Source organism: Meles meles, chromosome 7, assembly GCF_922984935.1.
Source record: "Meles meles chromosome 7, mMelMel3.1 paternal haplotype, whole genome shotgun sequence".
NCBI classification, from domain to species: domain Eukaryota; kingdom Metazoa; phylum Chordata; class Mammalia; order Carnivora; family Mustelidae; genus Meles; species Meles meles.
This window is the reverse complement of record NC_060072.1, coordinates 16,794,718-16,815,991: the sequence shown is the minus strand read 5'-3', so window position 1 is coordinate 16,815,991 and position 21,274 is coordinate 16,794,718. Positions and strand designations below refer to the sequence as shown.

General features: G+C 35.6%; 1 protein-coding gene across 1 annotated transcript in view; it reads left to right on the top strand.

Moving 5' to 3' along the window:
* WASHC4 (WASH complex subunit 4) overlaps nt 1-17,485 on the top strand; it is a 61,939-nt gene extending 44,454 nt beyond the window's left edge. The window contains exons 26-33 of the mRNA XM_046012341.1: nt 727-835; nt 5,507-5,573; nt 6,037-6,123; nt 8,557-8,704; nt 10,881-10,977; nt 11,705-11,901; nt 12,371-12,467; nt 14,916-17,485. Coding sequence (XP_045868297.1) covers nt 727-835; nt 5,507-5,573; nt 6,037-6,123; nt 8,557-8,704; nt 10,881-10,977; nt 11,705-11,901; nt 12,371-12,467; nt 14,916-14,983 — 870 coding nt within the window. The 3' untranslated portion in view covers nt 14,984-17,485. The remainder of the gene's footprint in view (nt 1-726; nt 836-5,506; nt 5,574-6,036; nt 6,124-8,556; nt 8,705-10,880; nt 10,978-11,704; nt 11,902-12,370; nt 12,468-14,915) is intronic.
* The last annotated feature ends 3,789 nt before the right edge of the window (nt 17,486-21,274 follow it).

Below are 21,274 nucleotides of genomic sequence, written 5' to 3'. Positions count from 1 at the left end.
TAATTGCAACCCTCTAATAAACTAGTTAGTAGTTCTCATCAGTGTCAAAGCAGTAAAATACTACTTTCTAGTAAAATAACTAGTAAAATTACAGATTACAGTTATCAGTGGAGAATTTAATTGTCTCCTTTTTATTGGAATAAATTCCTAGTATTCAGAGAAATTATCATTCTGTTTGTAAGAATTGTGCCCATTTGTTATTAGTATAAAATGAGTAATTTCCTAACTTTTAATCAGCTAAGACTTGAAAAATCTTTTTTTTATTGGTGATGGCAACTAGAAATTTTAGCTTAGCTAATATGTATTATTTGGGAAGGAGTGTATTTATATATATCCTACCTCTTCAGCCCACAGGAACTTGGTTGGACATCTCTGAAGAAATGTTTCTAGGAGGAATTGGTTTCTTTTGACTATCTAATAGAATAGTTGGATATTGGGAGACTAATAATGGTGGTGGAAAACTTAAATTTGGTGACTTTAATAATAATTACTTTCCTTAGCTAGTGGCAAAAAGAAGTTAAATTTATATTGACCTTGGATATTGGTAGTTTTTGTGCTATAAATTTTTGTCATTAGATTTGAGTGATTTTTTTTTTTAAGCACAATGGAAATAAAAAATTAGAAGCAAGTGGTATTAGCATGGTTGATTTTAGTGGTTGAATTTATAGGCAATTTATGCTTTAGGGGTCTTTATTAATAAAGGTAATCTTTAAATTATCTCTTTAGTATCCTTTTGAAAGAGCAGAAAAATTCAATCGAGGCATCAGAAAACTTGGAATTACCCCAGAGGGACAAAGCTACCTTGATCAGTTCAGGCAACTCATCAGCCAGATTGGTAAGTTATTATAAAAGAGTTGGGAAATAAAATACAAATTCCAAGAATCTTTTTGCTTAAATATCCTATACAAATAATCAACTTAATATATGAGTGCCTGAGATCAATTTTATCTCACTAGAGTGATGTTCTTACCAGAAGTTTTCAAGTATGATTGGACTATTGGTACAGAAATAATTGATAGACTGTGGACTAATATATGTTGAATAAAATCAATTAAATTAAAAATATATTTAACTTATCTCAACTATCATGCTCATAATAGTCAGCTGGTAACTGTTTATTAGGTACTTAACCCTGTTCATTGGCATGCCTTGGGCTTTAAAAACTTGTTCCCTGGGGTGCCGTGGTGGCTCAGTTGGTTAAGCATCTGCCTTTAGCTCAGGTCATGATCCTAGTGTCTTGGGATCGAGTCCTGCATTGGGTCTCCTTGCTCAGTGGGGGGCCTGCTTCTCTCTCTCCTTCTGCCTGCTCCCCCTGCTTGTGCTCTCTCTCTCTCTCTGTCAAATAAATAACTAAAATCTTAAAAAAAAAAAAGAAAAGAAAAATTGGTTCCCTGAAGTTACAGCCTAAGTGCAAAGGTATAAAATAATGTATGTGGAAAGTTAATTAATATAAGTAAGTCACATTACTTATGGATCAGTTTAGTTAAAGATGAAATATTAAATATTATAATTTTCTGTGTTACATCTTTTCATATGTGTATATAATTTGAGCTGTCCTGCCTCACAGGTAGAATGTTTCTTTCTGAAATGTGTTACATTATATTTAAAAGCAAGAACTACATTTAGTAATCAGAGATTAACAAAACTATACTTGAGCTTTCCACAGACATTATCTCCGGTAATGTCCTCACAAAAACCCTAAGTCAGAGGCATGTAATCATCATTTTAAAGATGAAAAAGAGAAGCTCAGAGAAATAGTGTTGCTCGTACTTAAGCCGGGTTTTTTTTAGCTTAAATCCAAAGGTGTTTAATATTCTTCACAGTTACAAACTACAAGCAGTTGGTGAATTCTTATTGACAGCAGTTTGGTAAAATTATGCTCTTCTAGATGCCAGAAATAGAGATAGCCTTCGTTCTCAAAGGACTTTAAATTTACTGGTGGGGAAGATATTGGAAAGATTTAGTTCTGGAGTGAAGTCATTGAACACTAGCTTAAATTTTATAATTTAATTGGTTTACATAGTAGACATTTCTATTATGTATTAGTACAAGAACTTAGAGAATTTAATATTTGTAGTTTTTTTAAAAACAATTTAATAATGAGGTATTATTCCACAAGTACAGTTTTCTTCATAGAGACATTTGATGTCATATTAGATTGTAAACTTCTGGAGCAATAGATCTTAACCCTTTTTGAGAATCTGATGAATGATGAAAACTCTGGTTTGGTTTCCCCCAGAACCATGTACTATGCATACAGTTTTGCATATTATTATACCAGAGTTCAGGTGCTTAAAGTTAGAGTCCATGGGCCTCAGATGAAGAGCTGTTTTTCTAAAGCATTATTGCTTAAAACTTCATTTATTTGCATACCAATGTCAGAGGTTTTTTTCCACATGTGAGTACTGCTTGCACTATTACTTAGTTAATATTTTTATATTTTTTAAGGTATAATTTTTTCTTATGAAATAGTCCTTAAACTATGAGCTTACTACGCTGGTCATTTTTGCACAGTACACATCAAAATAATTCCCCCCAACACACAAAAAATAATGTCACCTCAGTTGCGACCAGGTTGAATATTATCCTTTTCACTTTGTTCCAGGGTTTTATTCTTTATTCTCTTCTTAGAAAATATAAATTCTTCTTCTTAGAAATTCTTCTCTTCTTAGAAAATATAAATTCTTCCTTTTTTTTTTTTTTTAAAGATTATTTATTTATTTATTTGACAGAGAGAGATCACAAATAGGCAGAGAGGCAGGCAGAGAGAGAGGAAGGGAAGCAGGCTCCCTGCCGAGGAGAGAGCCCGATGCGGGGCTCGATGCGGGGCTTGATGCGGGGCTCGATCCCAGGACCCTGGGATCATGACCTGAGCCGAAGGCAGAGGCTTTAACCCACTGAGCCACCCAGGCGCCCCATAAATTCTTCTTCTTAGAAATTCTTCTCTTCTTAGAAAATATAAATTCTTGTAATATAATATATAATTATATAAATATCGTAGAAATAGAAATGCGGGACGCCTGGGTGGCTCAGTGGGTTAAGCGGCAGCTTTCGGCTCAGGTCATGATCCCAGTGTCCTGTGATTGAGTCCCACATCGGGCTTCATGCTCGGCGGGGAGCCTCCTTCTCTCTCTCTGTCTCTGCCTGCCACTCTGTCTGCCTGTGCTCGCTCTTGCTCTCTCTCTCTGACAAATAAATAAATAAAAATCTTAAAAAAAAAAATAGAAATAGAAATGCTTGTAAAGCATAGTGATGTATTTTTGAGTCTGTTATATATCTTTTTTTTTTTTTTAAGATTTTATTTATTTATTTGACAGACAGAGACCACAAGCAGGCAGAGAGAGAGGAGAAAGCAGGCTCCCCATGGAGCAGAGAGATCCCAGGACCCTGGGATCACGACCTGAGCCAAAGGCAGAGGCTTTAACCTGCTGAACCACCCAGGCGCCCCTGTTATATATCTTGAGCCTGTGAAATATCTTGAGAAAAAGAGTAAGAAATCTTAGGGTTGGGAGCAAAAGGAAAAGTCACTTAGTCTAATAACCTGCCTGCTGACATAATCACCACCACCACTTACATTTATTGAGCACTTACTGTGTGCCAGAGGGTTCTGAGTGCTCTCATAATGCTGTTGGCATTACTACACATTCATTCTACAGGTATTTATTGAGGACAACAAATGTTTCTAGGTACTGGTGATATATATGGCATTGAACAAAATTTCTGCCCTGTAGATCTTAATTAAACAGATGAAGAGATTTATGATTTTCTTAATAACATTTTCTTTTCTCTGGTTTTATTATAAAAACACAGTATATAATACACCTAACATAAAAAAATGTGTTAATTGACTATGTCACTAATTAAAGCTTTTGGTTAATTGTAGGCTATTTAGTAGTTAAATTATAGGGGAGTCAGAAGTTAAATGCAGGTTTTCAGCTATGCAGGTATGGGGGTTTGGCGCCCCTAACTCCCATGTTGCCCAAGGGTCAACTGTACTAGTGAATTCCTACCATGTGCTAGGATGTGTTGGCTCTAGGGATGGAGCAGTGTCATGGATTTTGCATGCCAGTTGGGAGAGACAAAAAAAGATACAGAATATGTCAGTGTTAAGTGCTGGGTAAGGAGATGTAATGGTTCTGCACAGTGCTGTTCAGTGATGTTCAGGGAAAGCTCAAAGGAAGTGATATTTGAGCAGGGACCTAAATAACACCAGGGAATAAGCCATGTGCATATTCAGGGAAGGAAAGAGCATATCTGAGAGAGGTGACAGTAAGTGCCAAAGTCCTGAGTCTATTTAGCATTTTTGGGAAATAGGGGCTAGAATGGAAGGGTTAGTAAAGTCCTGAGTTGTAGGGCAGGACATCAGAGCAGCAGCAAGGGGCAAGATCACACAGGGTTCTGCTGACCACATAAGAAATTTGAATTTTATTGAGATGGAAAGCCATTGTCGAGTTTTCAGAAAAGAAAGGATATAGTTTGAAAAGAACGACCAGCACTGCTGCTTTGTAGATAAGAGATTAGGAAGCAGGGTGCTGAAGGTGGAAGGAGGGAAATCAGGGAGTCTTTGCATATTAACAGAGGTATAGGCAAGAGATGTGGTGCTTTGGAATAAGGTCATAGCTATGAACATTCTGAAAGTAGACCTATTATAATTTGCCCATTGATTAGATATGAAGAATGAAAGAAAGAAAGGAATCAGGGATGACTTCAGGACATTTTGCCTGAGCAGTTGAAAGGATAGAAATGTCAGTTTCTGAGATAGGAAATATACCACGGTGAATATGACTTAAACATATTAAATTAAAAATTCTTCTTAGTCACGTGGGCATTGGCATTGGATTAAAAAACCTGGAGGAGTCGTCCAGGCTGGAGATGTAATTTGGAAGCATCAAGTAAAGATTTCTTGATATCATTTCCCTTTGCATGTATGGGGGTGGCAAGGGAGGAAAGAGAGATGGAGGCACTCAATGTGATGAGGAAGAAATTATTGACATAGAAATTTCAAATTATTTGTTTTTTTTAAAAAGATTATTTATTTATTTATTTATTTATTTATTTATTTGACAGACAGATCACTAGTAGGCAGAGAGGCAGGCAGAGAGAGAGGGGGAAGCAGGCTCCCCTCTGAGCAGAGAGCCTGATGCGGGGCTGAATCCCAGGACCCTGAGATCATGACCTGAGCCGAAAGCAGCGGCTTAATCCACTGAGCCACCCAGGCGCCCCCCTATTTGCTTTTTAAAAAGTAGTCAACATTTAATGAATTTGTTCATCAAATGTCAGTCACATATAATTTTTGATATAGCTGTGTTTAAATATATGTATTTATATTTTAGGTACACAAATAATGTAAATTTTACTTATAGAGTAAGAACTAAAGTAAAACAGACAAGAATCCTTTGGTACTTAAGAGTAGTAAAGCCATGCTATGTCTGACTGTATTCCTGGCTTTTGGAGTTTAGAATTATTTGTATAAATATCTGATTTGTATGTGTGTGTCATTTTTAAGGTAATGCTATGGGCTATATACGGATGATAAGATCTGGCGGCCTTCACTGTAGCAGCAATGCCATTAGGTATGGATGCAAACATCACTTTTGCCTTGCTTATGCCATATATAAATTTTATGTCCTTTAATTTATCTTTATTGTGGATGATATTGTGAAGAAGTTTTTCTTATTGATATATTTTGATTTAAAATATGTAAATTTGATTTAAAATTCTACTGGTTAAATTCTTTTCTTGAATTTTAAGACTATAGCAGATCTTTGAAAATCTTTATTTCTCTTAAAGTTATAGTTAACTTATCAGTACAGTTTCTGAATGGTTCTAAAGATTACATGACTTTAAGCATTAAAATTTGATTATTCATATCTGAAAGTCAATTTTGGAATTAAATTGGTTATATTAATAATAATACTGAAATGGAAAGTTCTTTCCAAATATATGGTTGAAAAATTTAGAGTCTTACAATACCACTTTCATATCTATGTCAGTCGTACATATTTAACTTAATAAAATTATTTCCCCAATTCTTAGATTTGTGCCTGATCTTGAAGATATTGTAAATTTTGAAGAATTAGTGAAAGAAGAAGGTCTTGCAGAAGAAACATTAAAAGCAGCAAGGTACTCTAATTTTGAAATAATCTAAATTTGTAGATTTAAAAAGTATATATATATATATATATTTTTAAGATTTTATTTATTTATTTGATAGACAGGGATCACAAGCAGCAGAGAGGCAGGTGGGGTGGGGGAAAACAGGCAAAGAGCCTGATGCGGGGCTCGATCCCAGGACCCTGAGATCATGACCCGAGCTGAAGGCAGAGGCTTATTAACCCACTGAGTCACTCAGGTGCCCCTAAAAAGTATATTTTTATAATAAAAACATTTTAAAGGGAAGATTAGAGGGTAATATACATATACTTATATTTTTGTGTTTTTATTGTGTAAGTTATGGTCTCAGTTTAGGAGATACAGTTTTTTTAAGACTACAGTATTATGAGATTTTACAACTTCAATAAAAAGGAATCTTCTAGAACATGGTAATATAGTAGCCTCTAGCCACTGTGGCTCTTGAGCACCTGACATGTGACTAGTCCAAATCGAACTGTGTTGAAGTATAAAGTATATAATTTTGAGGATTTAGTGTAAAAAAAGGCAAATATCTCATTAATAAAATTCATTTCACTGTTTAACTTTTTTTATATTTGTTTTCCAGCACAGTTCTAGAATACCAGTCCCTCATTTCACATAATCTAGAGTAGTATTGTCCAGTACAGTAGCCACTACCACATATAGCTGTTGAACACTTGAAGTGGGGCTAATGGGATGAGGGAACTGAATTTAAAATTTTATTTCATTTAAATTTAAATAACTGATGGCTCTCTTATTGGACAGTGCAGACCTACACACTTGAGTTGTGAGTTTGGAACTCAATTTAAAAGTTGAGAGAGGCATGTAGAATTGTTAAGAAATTATTTAGACAACTGTAAATTTCATTATTAATAATTGTAACAGTTTTTTGACTCAGGCAGGAAAGGGCATCCCTGGACAAAGTGGAGACAGTTTGAATCTCAAAAAGAATAATGGCAGGGGTGCCTGGGTGACTTAGTTGGTTGAATGTCCAACTCTCGACTCAAGTTATGATCTCAGGGTTGTGGGATCGAGCCCCTTGTCAGGCTCTGAGCTCAGTGGAGAGTCTGTGTAAGATTCTCTCTCTCCCTCTGCCCCTCCCCGACTTGTGCACTTGCATGCTGTCTCTCAAAAAATAAACTAATAAAAAGAATAAGGGTAGAAATTGATTATAATACATTGAATAAAAAAATCATGAGCCCTAGTGGTAGTAAGAAAGATGAAGAGCAGAACTTTTTGTAAAAAAGTTCCTTTTTTACAGAAGAATGCAAGCTAATAGGTGCAGAAGGGATGAGAAAATCTAGGGAGAAGTCATTGTTTTGTAACCGCCACTATACTGCTTGAAACCAGACAAAAATCATCAATGAAACAGTGTTGGAGAACAGAGTATTCATTCACTATCAGAAGATTATCCCAAAGATTGCTTAATAACCAACCACAAAAGGGAAAACTATCTTAAGAGAGATTGATGTATTGCGCCAAGCGATCAAACATAGCATCACCAGTTAACAAGACACACTTATATTATGGCGCCTCCTGATGAGTAATAGCAAGCACCTATGTTGTGTTCTTGCCAGGTTCCAGTTGAGGTAGGGAGGTACAGATGAAGCATTAGTGAAGACAGTTAAAATGAAGAGGAATTTATTTACAATGAAATGGAACTCTATAGGACTTACTGTGGGAAGAAGAAATACAAAACTATTTAAAGTTCTAAGATGCCCTGAATATTTTATTTTAGGAACTAAGTTAATAAGCAATAGCAGTCAGCTTTTTTTCATATGAAAATGAGTTCATTCTGAACTCCAAGGAAATTGACTTAAAAATGTCTTTTATAATGTTTTATACTTTTGAGCATTCTCATCTAAGATGATAAGAGATGGATTTAAAAAGCCATACCTTTTCGGGACATCTGGGTGCCTCAGTTGGTTAAATGTCTGACTCTTTTTTTTTTCTTTCTTTTTTTTAAGATTTATTTATCTGAGAGAGAGAGAAAGAGTGCACGTGCATGTGTGTGTGGGGAAGAGCAGTGGGAGAGGAAGAGAATATCAAGCAGACTCCCTGCTGAGCATGGGGCCCGAGGTGTGGAGCTGGATCTCACAGCCCTGAGATACCAGGACCTGAGCTGAAATCAAGAATCAGGAAACTTGAGGCATCTGGGTAGTTCAGTTGTTCTGACTCTTGATTTCGGCTCAGGTAATGATCTCAGGGTTATGAGATCGAATCCCACATGTCAAGCTCTGTGCTGGTTGTGGAGCCTGCTTAAGGTTCTCTCTGTCCCTCTGTCCCACCTCCGCAACCTCACACATGTGTATATGTGCTATCTCTCTGTCTCTCGCCAGATAGATAGATAGATAGCCAGCCAGCCAGCCAGCCATACCTTCTTTTTGAGAAAGGAACCAATAAATAATGTTTTTTGTATTTTAGGCATTTGGATTCAGTCCTCAGTGATCACACACGAAATTCTGCTGAAGGCACAGAGTATTTCAAAATGCTCGTAGATGTTTTTGCTCCAGAATTTCGAAGACCAAAGAATATACATCTTCGAAATTTCTATATCATTGTTCCGCCTCTGGTGAGTTTTTTTTTTTTTTTAAGTTAGAAAATAGATCCAGTTTCTTTGTAGCAGGAAATGCATATCGACTTTGTTACTTAAATGTGATCTCAGTGAATGCGGCCTAGGAATTTTACTTAACTAGCTATGCAGAATGAAACTTATTTTAGATGGATTTTTGTTGGTAACTGCTGGAAAAAATCTAGTGTTATTTAAATCGAGTGTACTCCATTTTACATATATATATATATACACATATGTGTATATGTATATATACACACATACACACACACCATAGTATCTTTGGGCTGATTATACTATGTAATCATTTTAAGTGATGAACACAGACTAATTTCTAATTGTTAAAATATGAAGTTGTTTCTCACACATCTCTTAAAAGTATTACTATTTAAGGACAAGTTCTTTCTATACAGTAGCAAATACTAACATTTAGATAAAATTTTAAGTGCTGCTTCATAGTATAATAGTGTGTACTGCTCTAATTCTATATAGTTGCCGTCTAAATACCGCTCAAGTTACTCCAAATCACATCATAGAGTTGTTGCATTGGGGAAAATAATGGAATCAAGAGATTAGAGCGGCATACTAGCAGTAAGAGTTATGTTTCCCTAAAGATTTCTATAATGAAACTGTTTTTTAAAAAATTTGTAAATGGGTAGCTCTAAAACCTAAATATCACTAGACAAATGTAGCTTTTGATTACATGTACTTTGATCAAGAGTAATAAATTTTCATATTGCTGCCTGACTTGTTAACGTAGTTTCTTACATATTACTATCATTTTTGTCCTTTGAAAGCAGTTGATGGTCTGTGGACAGCTTTTTTCTTTGTAAATGTTCTTTTCTACTGTTTTTAAATATGTTTATTGTTAATGCTCTAGCATAATTGTTAATGCTTTATCATAATTATATGTTGTAACTGTGATGTAGCAAATACTATCTTTTCATCCTAAAATAGTGTCGAACTGGAAGCAAATCTGTCTTGGTTATACTTTGATAACAGTGTAGTTAACTTAGGGTGACTTGTCATTATATTTCTTTAAGTTGAAGGACGGTGTACTGAAACCATAGTAAACAGCAAATGGGGCGTTAATGGAAGAGTGGAGTGTTGCAGGGCAGCTGTCCGAATTCCATCAGTGATGGGTAGATGGACAGCACTACAGGGAAATACAGGACACAGTTCTTGTGCTTGAATTTGTCATCTAATTCCAGAAGAAAGACAAACATAAGTGAGCTATCCAAAAAAAAGATTTAAATAATAGTTGGTAGAGATTTCACGAATCTAATTAATTTCCCAGTGAGTTTTTCAGGCAAAAAAACCGAGACTTAATACTATGTTTCCAGCATAGGCTATTATAGTATCTTTCACAGTTTATCACAATTATTCCTAAACATGTCTCTTTTTACCCTTCTAGAGCTGTGCTATCCATATACAGCCATAAGTGGCTACTTAAATTAATTCAAATTTTATAAAATAAAATCTAGTTCCTCTGTTTTGCTAGCCACATTTCAAGCACTTAGTGGCCATATATGGCTAGTGGCTTATTGTATTGGACAATACAGATACACAGTATTTCTATCATTGATGAGAAAGCTGCTCTAGAGTGTGGACTCTTTGATGGTATTCCATTTTTAAAAATCATAATTACTTAATTTAGCCTGGAATCGTTAATAAATCTTTGTTGAATAGATGATAAGGTATTTTGTAGGAGCTGAATTTTTAAGGAAGCATTTTTTGGGGGAATTCATTTATCCAAATGACTACTAATTCTTTTTAACCATAAAGAATATGATAAATAGTATTTTAGAATGAAGTGCCTCCAGCTTTCACTTAGAGTATGACTTTGGACAAATTACTCAGCCTCTCAAACGTCAGTGTCCTCATCTGTAAAATGTACATAATATTTTATAAGGAACCATATATGAGACACTGTGCTTGGGGTATATGGTGATCAGTGATTAGGGGAGTGCTTGTTAAAGGACTCAGAAACAAGAGCCATTAAAAGATACTGGTGCAGATTGTGATCTCCCGAGAGTCCAGTTAAATGAGGAAGATGTCTAAAATCAAAAGGACGGGACCTAGAAGAGATCCTGTTTATAATTTTTGAAATGTCTGTTTTAAGAACTAAATTCTGAAGATACTTCAGCACAGTTGTTTCTCTAATATATCTTTTTAGACCCTCAACTTTGTAGAGCATTCCATTAGCTGCAAGGAGAAATTGAATAAAAAAAATAAAATTGGAGCTGCTTTTACTGATGATGGCTTTGCCATGGGTAAGCTTAATGGAATTGTTTTTCCATTAATTTTATGTTCACCTATTATAATGGATTTTTAGAAACATTTGCTTAATAAGACTGTGTGCCCTTTGTAGATTTGTTTTTCCTGAGCAGTGTTTACTCTTTATTTTTTAACTGGGTCATCTGATTAGTAGTACTTGTTTTCCATTATTTTATAACTATCATTCATTCCCCCTTGGTATTGCTAATCACTTAGTCTGTTGGACCTAATATTTAGGCTGTGTCGTTGTGGTGGTTTTTTTTTTTTTTTTTAAAGATTTTATTTATTTATTTGACAGAGATCACAAGTAGATAGAGAGGCAGGCAGAGAGAGAGAGAGAGAGGGAAGCAGGCTCCCTGCTGAGCAGAGAGCCCTATGCGGGACTCGATCCCAGGACCCCGAGATCATGACCTGAGCCAAAGGCAGTGGCTTAATCCACTGAGCCACCCAGGCGTCCCTCGTTGTGGTGGTTTTAAGAGTTTTCTCATCTTGTGTTGAGTTTCCCTGTATCTTCCTCAGCTGCTGGCTATTTAGCAATGGAAGTTTTTCCCCAACCTCCCATCCATGTTCTCTCTAAGTGATCTTCATAGCCTGTTTTTTTTTTTTTCCTTGATTGGCTTATTTTTAGTTCTTTATACTTTTGTATCTTTTTTTTCTCTAGAGGAGTAGAATACAACTTTTGAACTCTTTATAATTTAGCTTTGGTTTTGCTAATGACTGTAGGTGTGGCTTACATATTGAAGCTTTTGGATCAGTACCAGGAATTTGACTCACTTCACTGGTTCCAGTCTGTTAGAGAGAAGTACCTGAAGGAGATAAGAGCAGTTGCTAAGCAACAGAATGTGCAGTCAGCTAGTCAAGATGAAAAACTACTACAGACCATGAATCTCACTCAGAAGCGCCTGGATGTCTGTCTACAGGTAGAGGAGAGTAATAGTCAAATCTGCTGATAATCTGAAAAAACAAATCCTAAGAAACCCCCTTTTAAACAAGTGAGATGAATAGTGGTAATTATATTTTTTTAAAAATGGCATTTGGAAGCCATTTGATTCCATATTAAAAATGGATGGGATTACTTAGTTGAGTTTTTCCTTCTTTTTTAAATATTTTATTTATTTGAGAGAAAGAGCAGGAGCCAGAGGGAGGGAGGGAGAAACAGACTCCCTGCTGAGCAGGGAGCCTGACCTTGGGGTCTTTGCCAGACCCAGAGACCATGACCTGAGCTGAATGCAGCCATTTAACGAACTGAGCCACCCAGGCGCCCCCTAGCTCAGTTTCTGTATTTATGATTTACACTAAAGCTCTTTAGAAGTTATATAGATCTCTAATAATTTTAATATTTTGCTATAATGTTTTCAGCTTTTATTTTACATTTTTTTATTTATTTAGGAATTTGAATTGCTCTATTTTTCACTGAGCAGTGCAAGAATTTTCTTCAGAGCAGACAAGACTGCAGCTGAAGAAAACCAAGAAAAGAAAGAGAAAGGTCAGTGAGTGGCTTAAATTTGGAAAGGCAGTAAATCTTTCTTTAATAGTAGCCACAAATGTGGTAGTCAGAATCCCAGCTTCCTTTTCTTTTGGGAAAATAATTTAGACCTAGAAATGCCTTTAAAAAAAAAAAGTATAGCCTACATGGATAATTTGTGAAACCAAAAAGAAATTTACATTGTTCTTACATTTCATTCTGGGGTAACTTTTTATTCATTTTCATCTTTTCTTAATTTAAATAAAATTTAACAAGTTTAGATTTTCTTTCACCCTTCAACTTGTGTCTGACAAGAAGGAACCGATTAGGAGGAACACTAAGTGTTTTCTGAAGGCAGAGCTGTTGATAACTAGACACAGACTGAATGAGATGGGACAGGTGACTGAGGAGGTAGTAAAAGCACTTGGGGCTCTGTAGTGTCATGGTTCAAGGCCTCTCGCCCTCCACCATAGCCAGAATCAGAGCGCAGTGTAATCCTGATAACTGATTGTCATATCCATGAACTGGGTCATTACAGAAAGGATTCTATCCATTGTATTCTTTGTGTAAATGGTATAAATTGCTTATTTCATACTTAAGGACTCACATGATACATTTCTCTCAGATATAAAATTTAGGAACAGTTGTCTTCCCTGAAGAATGGATATTTCCTCTTTTGTGTTCCAGAAATTATGTAACTTAGGTTTTCCTCTTTGCTCGGAAGCTCAAAACTAGGTACAGCAACTGAGTTGAGTTTTCATGTTTGCCCTTTTTCCTGTTCTCTTATATTTCATAAATCAAGGTGTAAAACTTAATATTTCATAAAATAAGATGTTTTATTAATCTTATTTTGTTAGTTAAAATTTAAAGTATATATTTTACACTAAATAGAGGTGATTCTCTTAGACCGCTTATATCAATTAACATATTCCCTGATAATGTTGCATAAATTAAATATTATTATGTTAATAATTAGGATATGCAAGCAATTTTGGAGTTTAGACTAAGTAATAATCATGTGCTTGAAAGTGATTTCATGCTGGTACCTGGAAGATGTACAGTATTTCTTACATGAAAAAAAAAATATATATATATGTGTATTCTGTTTAGGTTCTTTTCTAAAGCTAAGGTAAATTGGAAGAAATTTGAGTGAGCTTGATCTAAATTTTGAGGAAATCCAGTTATTGCTTAGGTTCTGCTTAGGCATTTTCCTGCTAGAAGCTTAGCTCCAGCTGAGCTTACTGGGAAGACTCTGCAGGTGGATTAGATCCTTACTTTCAGGCCTCAGGCATTAAGGCAAAACAGACAAACCTTTCCATCTCAGTGGAACTCCTTGCTTTGGACTATTTTTAATGAACTCTATGATCCTGGTTGATGCATTTCACCCATATGTTTGGGTTCTTCTGTTTTAGGACTCTGTGTTAGCTAAAGTTGCTCAGATGTGTAGTCAGAGTTGCAGGAGACATGAGATAGTTTTCCTCTGTTAATTAAGTATGTGCATGTGACATTTTGCACAAAAAAACCCAGGAGTTCGTTTTATACAATTATAGTAAAAACCTGCTTTGAAAAGTAAGTTATAAACCCAAATGGAAAGTTATTTATTCTGGACATTTTTTTTTTTTAATTATTTGACAGACGGAGATCACAAGTAGGCAGAGAGGCAGGCAGAGAGAGAGAGAGAGAGAGAGAGGAGGAAGCAGGCTCCCCGCTGAGCAGAGAGCTCAATGCAGGGCCTGATCCCAGGACTCTGAGATCATGACCTGAGCCAAAGGCAGAGGCTTTACATTGAGATACCCGGGCACCCCTATTCTGGGCAATTTTTTTTTTTTTAAAGGTCAAGTCTTGTTTATTCCTTCTCCCTTTCTTTCTTTCTTTCTTTCTTTCTTTCTTTCTTTCTTTTTAATAGAGATTACAAGTAGGCAGAGAGGCAGGCGGAGAGAGAGAGAGGAGGAAGCAGGCTCCCAGCTAAGCAGAGAGCCCGATGCGGGGCTCGATCCCAGGACCCTGGGATCATGACCTGAGCTGAAGGCAGAGGCTTTAACCCGCTGAGCCACCCAGACGCCCCTCTGGGCAATTTTATATGTGAATTTGCAGCAGTGTTTGTATCAGTAACAGCAGTGCACTGTAATAGTGATTTGTTGGCCTGACTGGGGGAACCAGCCAAGAGGCAGCATGCCTTCAGATGTGTGTGAGACTCCACCCCAGAGGCAGTTGTGATTTCTCACAATTCTGCACCCTTAGTAAGTACTGGTCAGAACATTACATTTGCAATAATTAGCTTAAATTTCTTAAAAAATTAAGGTAAATAACTCAATATACTTTAGGGAACTACTATTAGGGAACTATTTGGTAGGTGCCCATTTTCTTAATTTGGAAATTTAGCAATGCAGTCCTTCTCAATTTTTACTTAATTCGTTTTTAAAAAATAATCATAAATCTGTCCGTTGTTACTTTTATCCATGCTTCCAGAAGAGACAAAAACAAGCAATGGAGACCTGTCCGAGAGCACTGTGTCTGCAGATCCCGTTGTCAAATGATACTGATGGTATGTGTTGCCCGTCTGAGATCATCAGGATCGTGTCAGTACTGTTACGGGTGAAATGATGTTAATGAGTTAATGATGAAGTGTTTCCTGGGCCACATCTCTGGTAATCGGAGGATGTTGCAACTCTTTAAAGCGGTTCTCCAAAGTTAAGTCTATTCTTCTTCCAAAGGCTCTCTCTACGTTTCACAAGTTGAGAATGAGGTTTTAAATGTGAATTTTTGCCTGGACTTTAGGCTAGCAGATGTGCCTGTGGAGAGTTATCTGAAATGAAGCCATGGAAGGGCCACTTTGCATTCCTGAACGGCTGCCTCAGATCTCTTGTAATCTGTGTGAGGGGTTTTCATTTGTATTTGCATAGGTCTTGGATCAATTTTTGTCTTACTAATTGGAAATTCAATACATACACTATGTACAGCCAGCAAATACATGTTTAAACAAAATGAATGAAGTCTGAAATTTATGAAGCATAATACCAATATTCTTATAGCAGGAATATTTAAAGATGGTTTTGATAGTAGAGGTGAGGCACAAGTATGTTATGTACCTTCAGTGTACAGTGTAAAGTTGATTCATTTTTAATTTTATGTGACTTACAAGAGCTGTTAATGTCTTTGATAAGACATTTTATAACTAGTTTACATTGCTTTGAGAACAGGTAACCTCCAACAACTGCTTTAAATTGAAGATTTACTTAATACTCAAAATGAAAGAAAATTCAGAGAAAGCCATAGAGTTCTGCTTGAAGCTTCGCTTTTGGTTGAAGGCACTACATATGATATCAGAGAGAATTATATGGATTTTTATTTCTACATCCAAACTCAGGTTTCTTCTACATTAGGTTGAATTGAAATCTTGGTGATGATTTGGGCAGACTTTTCTTTAAACCAAGCATAATCTAAGACACCAGATTAAGCACTGTGCAGGCTTTTAAAAAATTAACCACTGTGACAATAAAGTTATGATAAATTAAATCATTTACTGATTTAAAAAGTACAGTAAGATTTTGAATAAATTTAGTTCCTGGCAGGCTACTAGCTTTATTTTTGTAAAGATTATGTCAGTTAATAATAATATGGTTAATCATGACCTATAATCTTTTAATATGATACTTTAGAATGGAAACAAAGTACACGTAATACTAACATCATTTGGGAAAACTTGATTTTTCCATTGCACTTGCCTGTTAAGCATTTCTTTGGGTATATCCTGCAAGATTCTAGCATTTGATTTCCAGCTTTTGGAATAGGTGTACAGTGCCCTATCTGTATTAATTGGTTACTGGCAGGGTAACTTTCCCAGCCCAAGATAAACACTTTCACTGTTCTGAGTCAGAAGAAACAGAATAGGTAGGAAATGTTTTTTGTTTATTATGTAAACATGACTTAACAGAATTCTGTACAATGGATGGATTAAAGGCATTTAATATTTCTAATTCATACTAACTGTAGAAATGGCCCTAAAGCATGCTGCATAATTAGTAATTTATATTTTCATTATTCAAATGTTTATATTAATGATCTTGCTTTGATTGCATCAAATTTGTCACCATTTCAGTATATGTGCTGCCGAAGCGAGCACAATTTGTCACCATTTCATAGCAACGATATTGTTCTGTTTTTTTTTAATCTGACTTCCCTAAAATAATCTCCTTTAATACGGATAGCAGTTGTCATTGGAAGAGAATCCAGTGTCTGTATTCATTATCCCCACATATCAATTCTTATCGATTTTATGAATACCATATAGAGTTCATATGCTTACTCCATGGATATGTACAATTAAGAAGAAAGTGATAGATAATTATTTTGCCATTCATTCAAAATAATGTCACTGCAGTCTGTGTAAGTTATACATATTTGAAATAAAATCTCTGGAAAGATTAAGCATACTTAAATGCTATTTAAGTGCAGAGCGATAGGGCTTGAGTGTTTCATACCAGTTAATCCACACATTTAGATGATGGTTTTCTTTGCTAACATATTATTGTTAAATATTGTTTTCAGACATACTGTAATTTAAAATTAGTTTAAACATTTGTTGTAAATTCACAAAAAAATTCAGTATTCAAATTCTCAGGAATTAAGGACTAACCATAACTTTGTCAGTTCTAATTAAGTTTTGTAAAGGATGGCAAGTTTGTTACCTCACTTGAGTGGGGCTTCCCCCTCCCCTAATTCTAAGAAAATATAATATGTATAATAAAACATTAATAAATACAATTTCAAAAATTTACTTCCCCTGGATGTTTATGTTCAAAATTGAATGTCTTATACCAGTACTTCTTAACATTAACCTTTTTGGAGTTCCCTTTAATAAAATATAGGGAATCTATTTCTAAAAAAAAAATCCTTGCATGTACATAGCCAGAAATTTATAAAATTGGTATTGGTTCCTCTTTGTGTATCCCAGGTGAAGATACTTTCATACTTTCCTTTGTACGTTTTTGATCCTTCTGTTGCTTGCTATTTTCAAATAAAAAGAGCCCATATGAATGTTTAATTTTAAATCCTTATCCTGGGGAGGGATCCTTGGTTTATAGTGTTTAATGTTAGAAATAACTAGTGCCATTTGCAAAACATGAGTTGAATTGAAATGACAATAATAAATGGGAGCCTTTTAAATATTACACTGGAGATAGGAGACACAAGCCTTTTAAATACAGTTGACCCTTGAACAGTCTGGGTTTAAACTGTATGGGTCTGCTTACATGCAGTTTTCAAAAATAAATACAGTATAGTACGATAAATATGTATTCTCTTAATATTTTAATACCATTTTCTCTAGCTTACTTTATTGTATGAACATAGGATGTGATACAGATAACATATACAATATGTGTTTCATTGTAAGGCTTCCATCAACAGTAGGCTCTTAGTTAAGTTTTGGGGGAGTCAAAAATTACATACAGATATTTATTTGACTGCATGAGGGGTTGGTACCCCTCACCTCCGTGTTGTTCAGGGATCAGCTGTACTACACTGGAGAAACTTCTTGGTAAAGTCTGATTGCTGCTCCTTTACTCTTCTGAGGTAATAAATCTGTAAGACTGGGGGAATGATGGGATAATGCCATCACATATGTCATGTTACTCTTTGATGGATAAATGCAAAAAGATAGATTTTAACTAATTTTAATAATTCTGTGGTTTTTTTCCAGCTAAAGTTTGAAGTTTCATACTGATGCATTCCTTTTAAGAAAGTTTTAACACTACAATTTCAAGTTTTTAGATGTTAGGAAGACTTAAACACGTTATGAGAGATTTCAGATTAAAAAAAAAAAAGGAATCCGGAGTAAGTGGACATCTTTAGAGATTAAAGGACCATCATGCAGTGAACTCAGACGGTGATGGCAAAGTTAATGCTTAGTTTATACAAAAAGTTCTTATGTATAGTGTATATGAAGTCGATTTGGGCAAATATATGGCTTCTCTGTTTGCCTCTCTTTACTCTAAAACCCAGTTTACCTGATAGTCTAGTTGTTCCCATTAATGGAGTTACCCTCATCAGTGGAGTTGAAATTTATCTTCTGATCAGTGTAGATTTGATGTCATAATTCTGGGGTCATTTTAAAAGGCTATACATTGTCTATGCAAGGTCTTTGTGTAGTAAAGCATTCTTTAGTAATGCCTCTTTTTTTTTTTTTTTTTTTTTTTTTTTAAGTAATGCCTCATCATTAAGGTGAGGGGGGAAGGTTAACACTTATATCCAGAAACACCTATCTATATTAACTTTATAGTATTTAATCATTTCAGAATGGGCACAAAAGTCTGGCATTAGAGATGCTAACTTTAAGTTGATACAATTACTGAATATCAGAATAATCTTCAAACGTTTATATACTTGATGAGAAAAGCACTTGCAGTCTCTGGTTTGTGCTGTATGTCTCAGAACCAATAGAAGCATAGACTTTGGAGCCAGACTGATTCAAATCCTGATTTGATTCTTAGCAAGTTCTTAGCCTCTCTGTGCTTCATTTTCTAAGGCATAAAATGGCCTAATAGTATAAAGCTCATAGACTGAGAGTTGAGTTAATTTGTGTTAAGCATTTTATAGGTCAGGAAACAGTTAGTACTATAAATGCTAGCTGTTAATGATTACTCATAGGCAGAAATGCACTTGGCTTATAATTAACTTCACTATTACTACTTTTAGGTGGAAAAGTTTGAAGGTAAACAGTATTTGACTCTGAGTGGGTCTCATAAAAACTTATCCTTTGTAAATGGCCCAGCTAAGTGTAGCCAGTGGAAGTCTTGCACTTCATTTTTTTCTTAATTCTTTAATTTTTATTTTTTTATTAACGTATGATATACTGTTTGTTTCAGGGGTGGAGGTCTGTGATTCATCAGTCTTACACAGTTCACAGTGCTGACCATAGCACATACCCTCCCCAATGTCCATCATCCAGCTACCCCATTCTTCCCCCCCTTCCCCACTCCAGCAACCCTCAATTTGTTTCCTGAGATTGAGTCTTTTATGGTTTGTCTCCCTCTATGGTTTTGTCTTCTTTCATTTTTCCTTCCCCTCCCCTATGATCCTCTGCCTTGTTTCTCAAATTCCACATTATCAGTGAGATATGATAATTGTCTTTCTCTGATTGACTTATTTTGCTTAGCATAATGCCCTTTAGTTCCATCCATCTCATTGCAAATGGCAAGATTTCATTTTTGATGGCTGTGTAATATTCCGTGTGTGTGTGTGTGTGTGTGTGTGTGTGTGTGTGTGTGTGTACCCCACATCTTCTTTATCCATTCATCTGTTGATGGACATCTAGTCTCTTTCCATAGTTTGGCTGTTTTGGGCATTGTGGGGTCATTGTGAGGTGGTATCTCATGTGGTTTTGATTTGTATTTCTCTGAAGCCAGAGTGATGTTGAGCACTTTTTCATATGTCTGTTGGCCATTTGGATGTCTTCTTTGCAGAAATGTCTGCTCATGTCTTCTGCCCATTTCTTGATTGGATTATTTGTTGCTTGGGTGTTGAGTTTGGTTCTTTATATTTGGATACTAGCCTTTTATCTGATAGATCAGTTGCAAATATCTTCTCCCATTCTGTCCATTGTCTTTTGGTTTTGTTGACTGTTTCTTTAGCTGTGCAAAAACTTTTTATCTTAAGTTCCAGTAGTTCATTTTCGCCCTGCTTCTCTTGCCTTTGGCCATGTATCTAGGAAGAAATTGCTGTGGCTGAGGTCAAAGAGGTTGCTGCCTGTGTTCGCAAGGATTTTGATGGATTCCTGTCTCACATTTAGGTCTTTCATCCATTTTGAGTCTATTTTTGTGTATAAGGAAAATAGTTTCATTCTTCTGCATATAGCTGTCCAATTTTCCCAACACCATTTGTGGAAGACACGTTTTTCCACTGGATATTTTTTCCTCCTTTGTCGAGGATAAGTTGACCATAGAGTTGAGGGTCCATCTCTGGGTTCTCTATTCTGTTCCACTGATCTGTGTCTGCTCTTGTGCCAGTACCATACTGTCTTGGTGATTACAGCTTCGTAATAGAGCTTGAAGTCTGGAATTGTGATGCCACCAGCTTTGCTTTTCTTTTTCAGCATCCTTTGGCTATTCAGGGTCTTTTTGGGTTCCATACAAATTTTAGGATTATTTCTCCCAGCTCTGTGAAAAATGTTGATGGTATTTTGTTAGGGATTCCATTAAGTGTGTAGATTGCTCTAGGTAGCATAGACATTTTCACAATATTTGTTCTTCTAGTCCATGAGCATGGAATGTTTTTCCATTTCTTTGTATCTTCCTCAATTTCTTCCATGAGTATTCCATAGTTTTCTGAGTACAGATTCTTTGCCTCTTTGGTTAGATTTATTCCTTGGTATCTTATGGTTTTGGGTGCATTTGTAAATGGGATTGACTCCTTAATTTCTCTTTCTTCTCATTGTTGGTATATAGAAATGCAACTGATTTCTGTGCATTGATTTTTTTTTATTTTAATACCACAGGATTTTATTTTTATTAATTTCCTTTTTTAATTTTTAATTTTTTATTAACATATAATGTATTATTAGCCCCAGGGGTAAAGGTTTGTGAATTGCCAGGTTTACACACTTCACAGCCTTCACCATATGTGCCTTGATTTTATATCCCAACACTATTGAATTCCTGTATGAGTTCTCGCAGTTTTGGGGTGGAGTTGCTTGCATTTTCCACATAAAGTATATCATCTGCAAAGAGTGAGAGTTTGACTTCTTTGCTGATTCGGATGCCTTTTATTTCTTTCTGTTGTCTGCGGAGGTAAGGACTTCTAGTACTATGTGAACAGCAGTGGTGATAGTG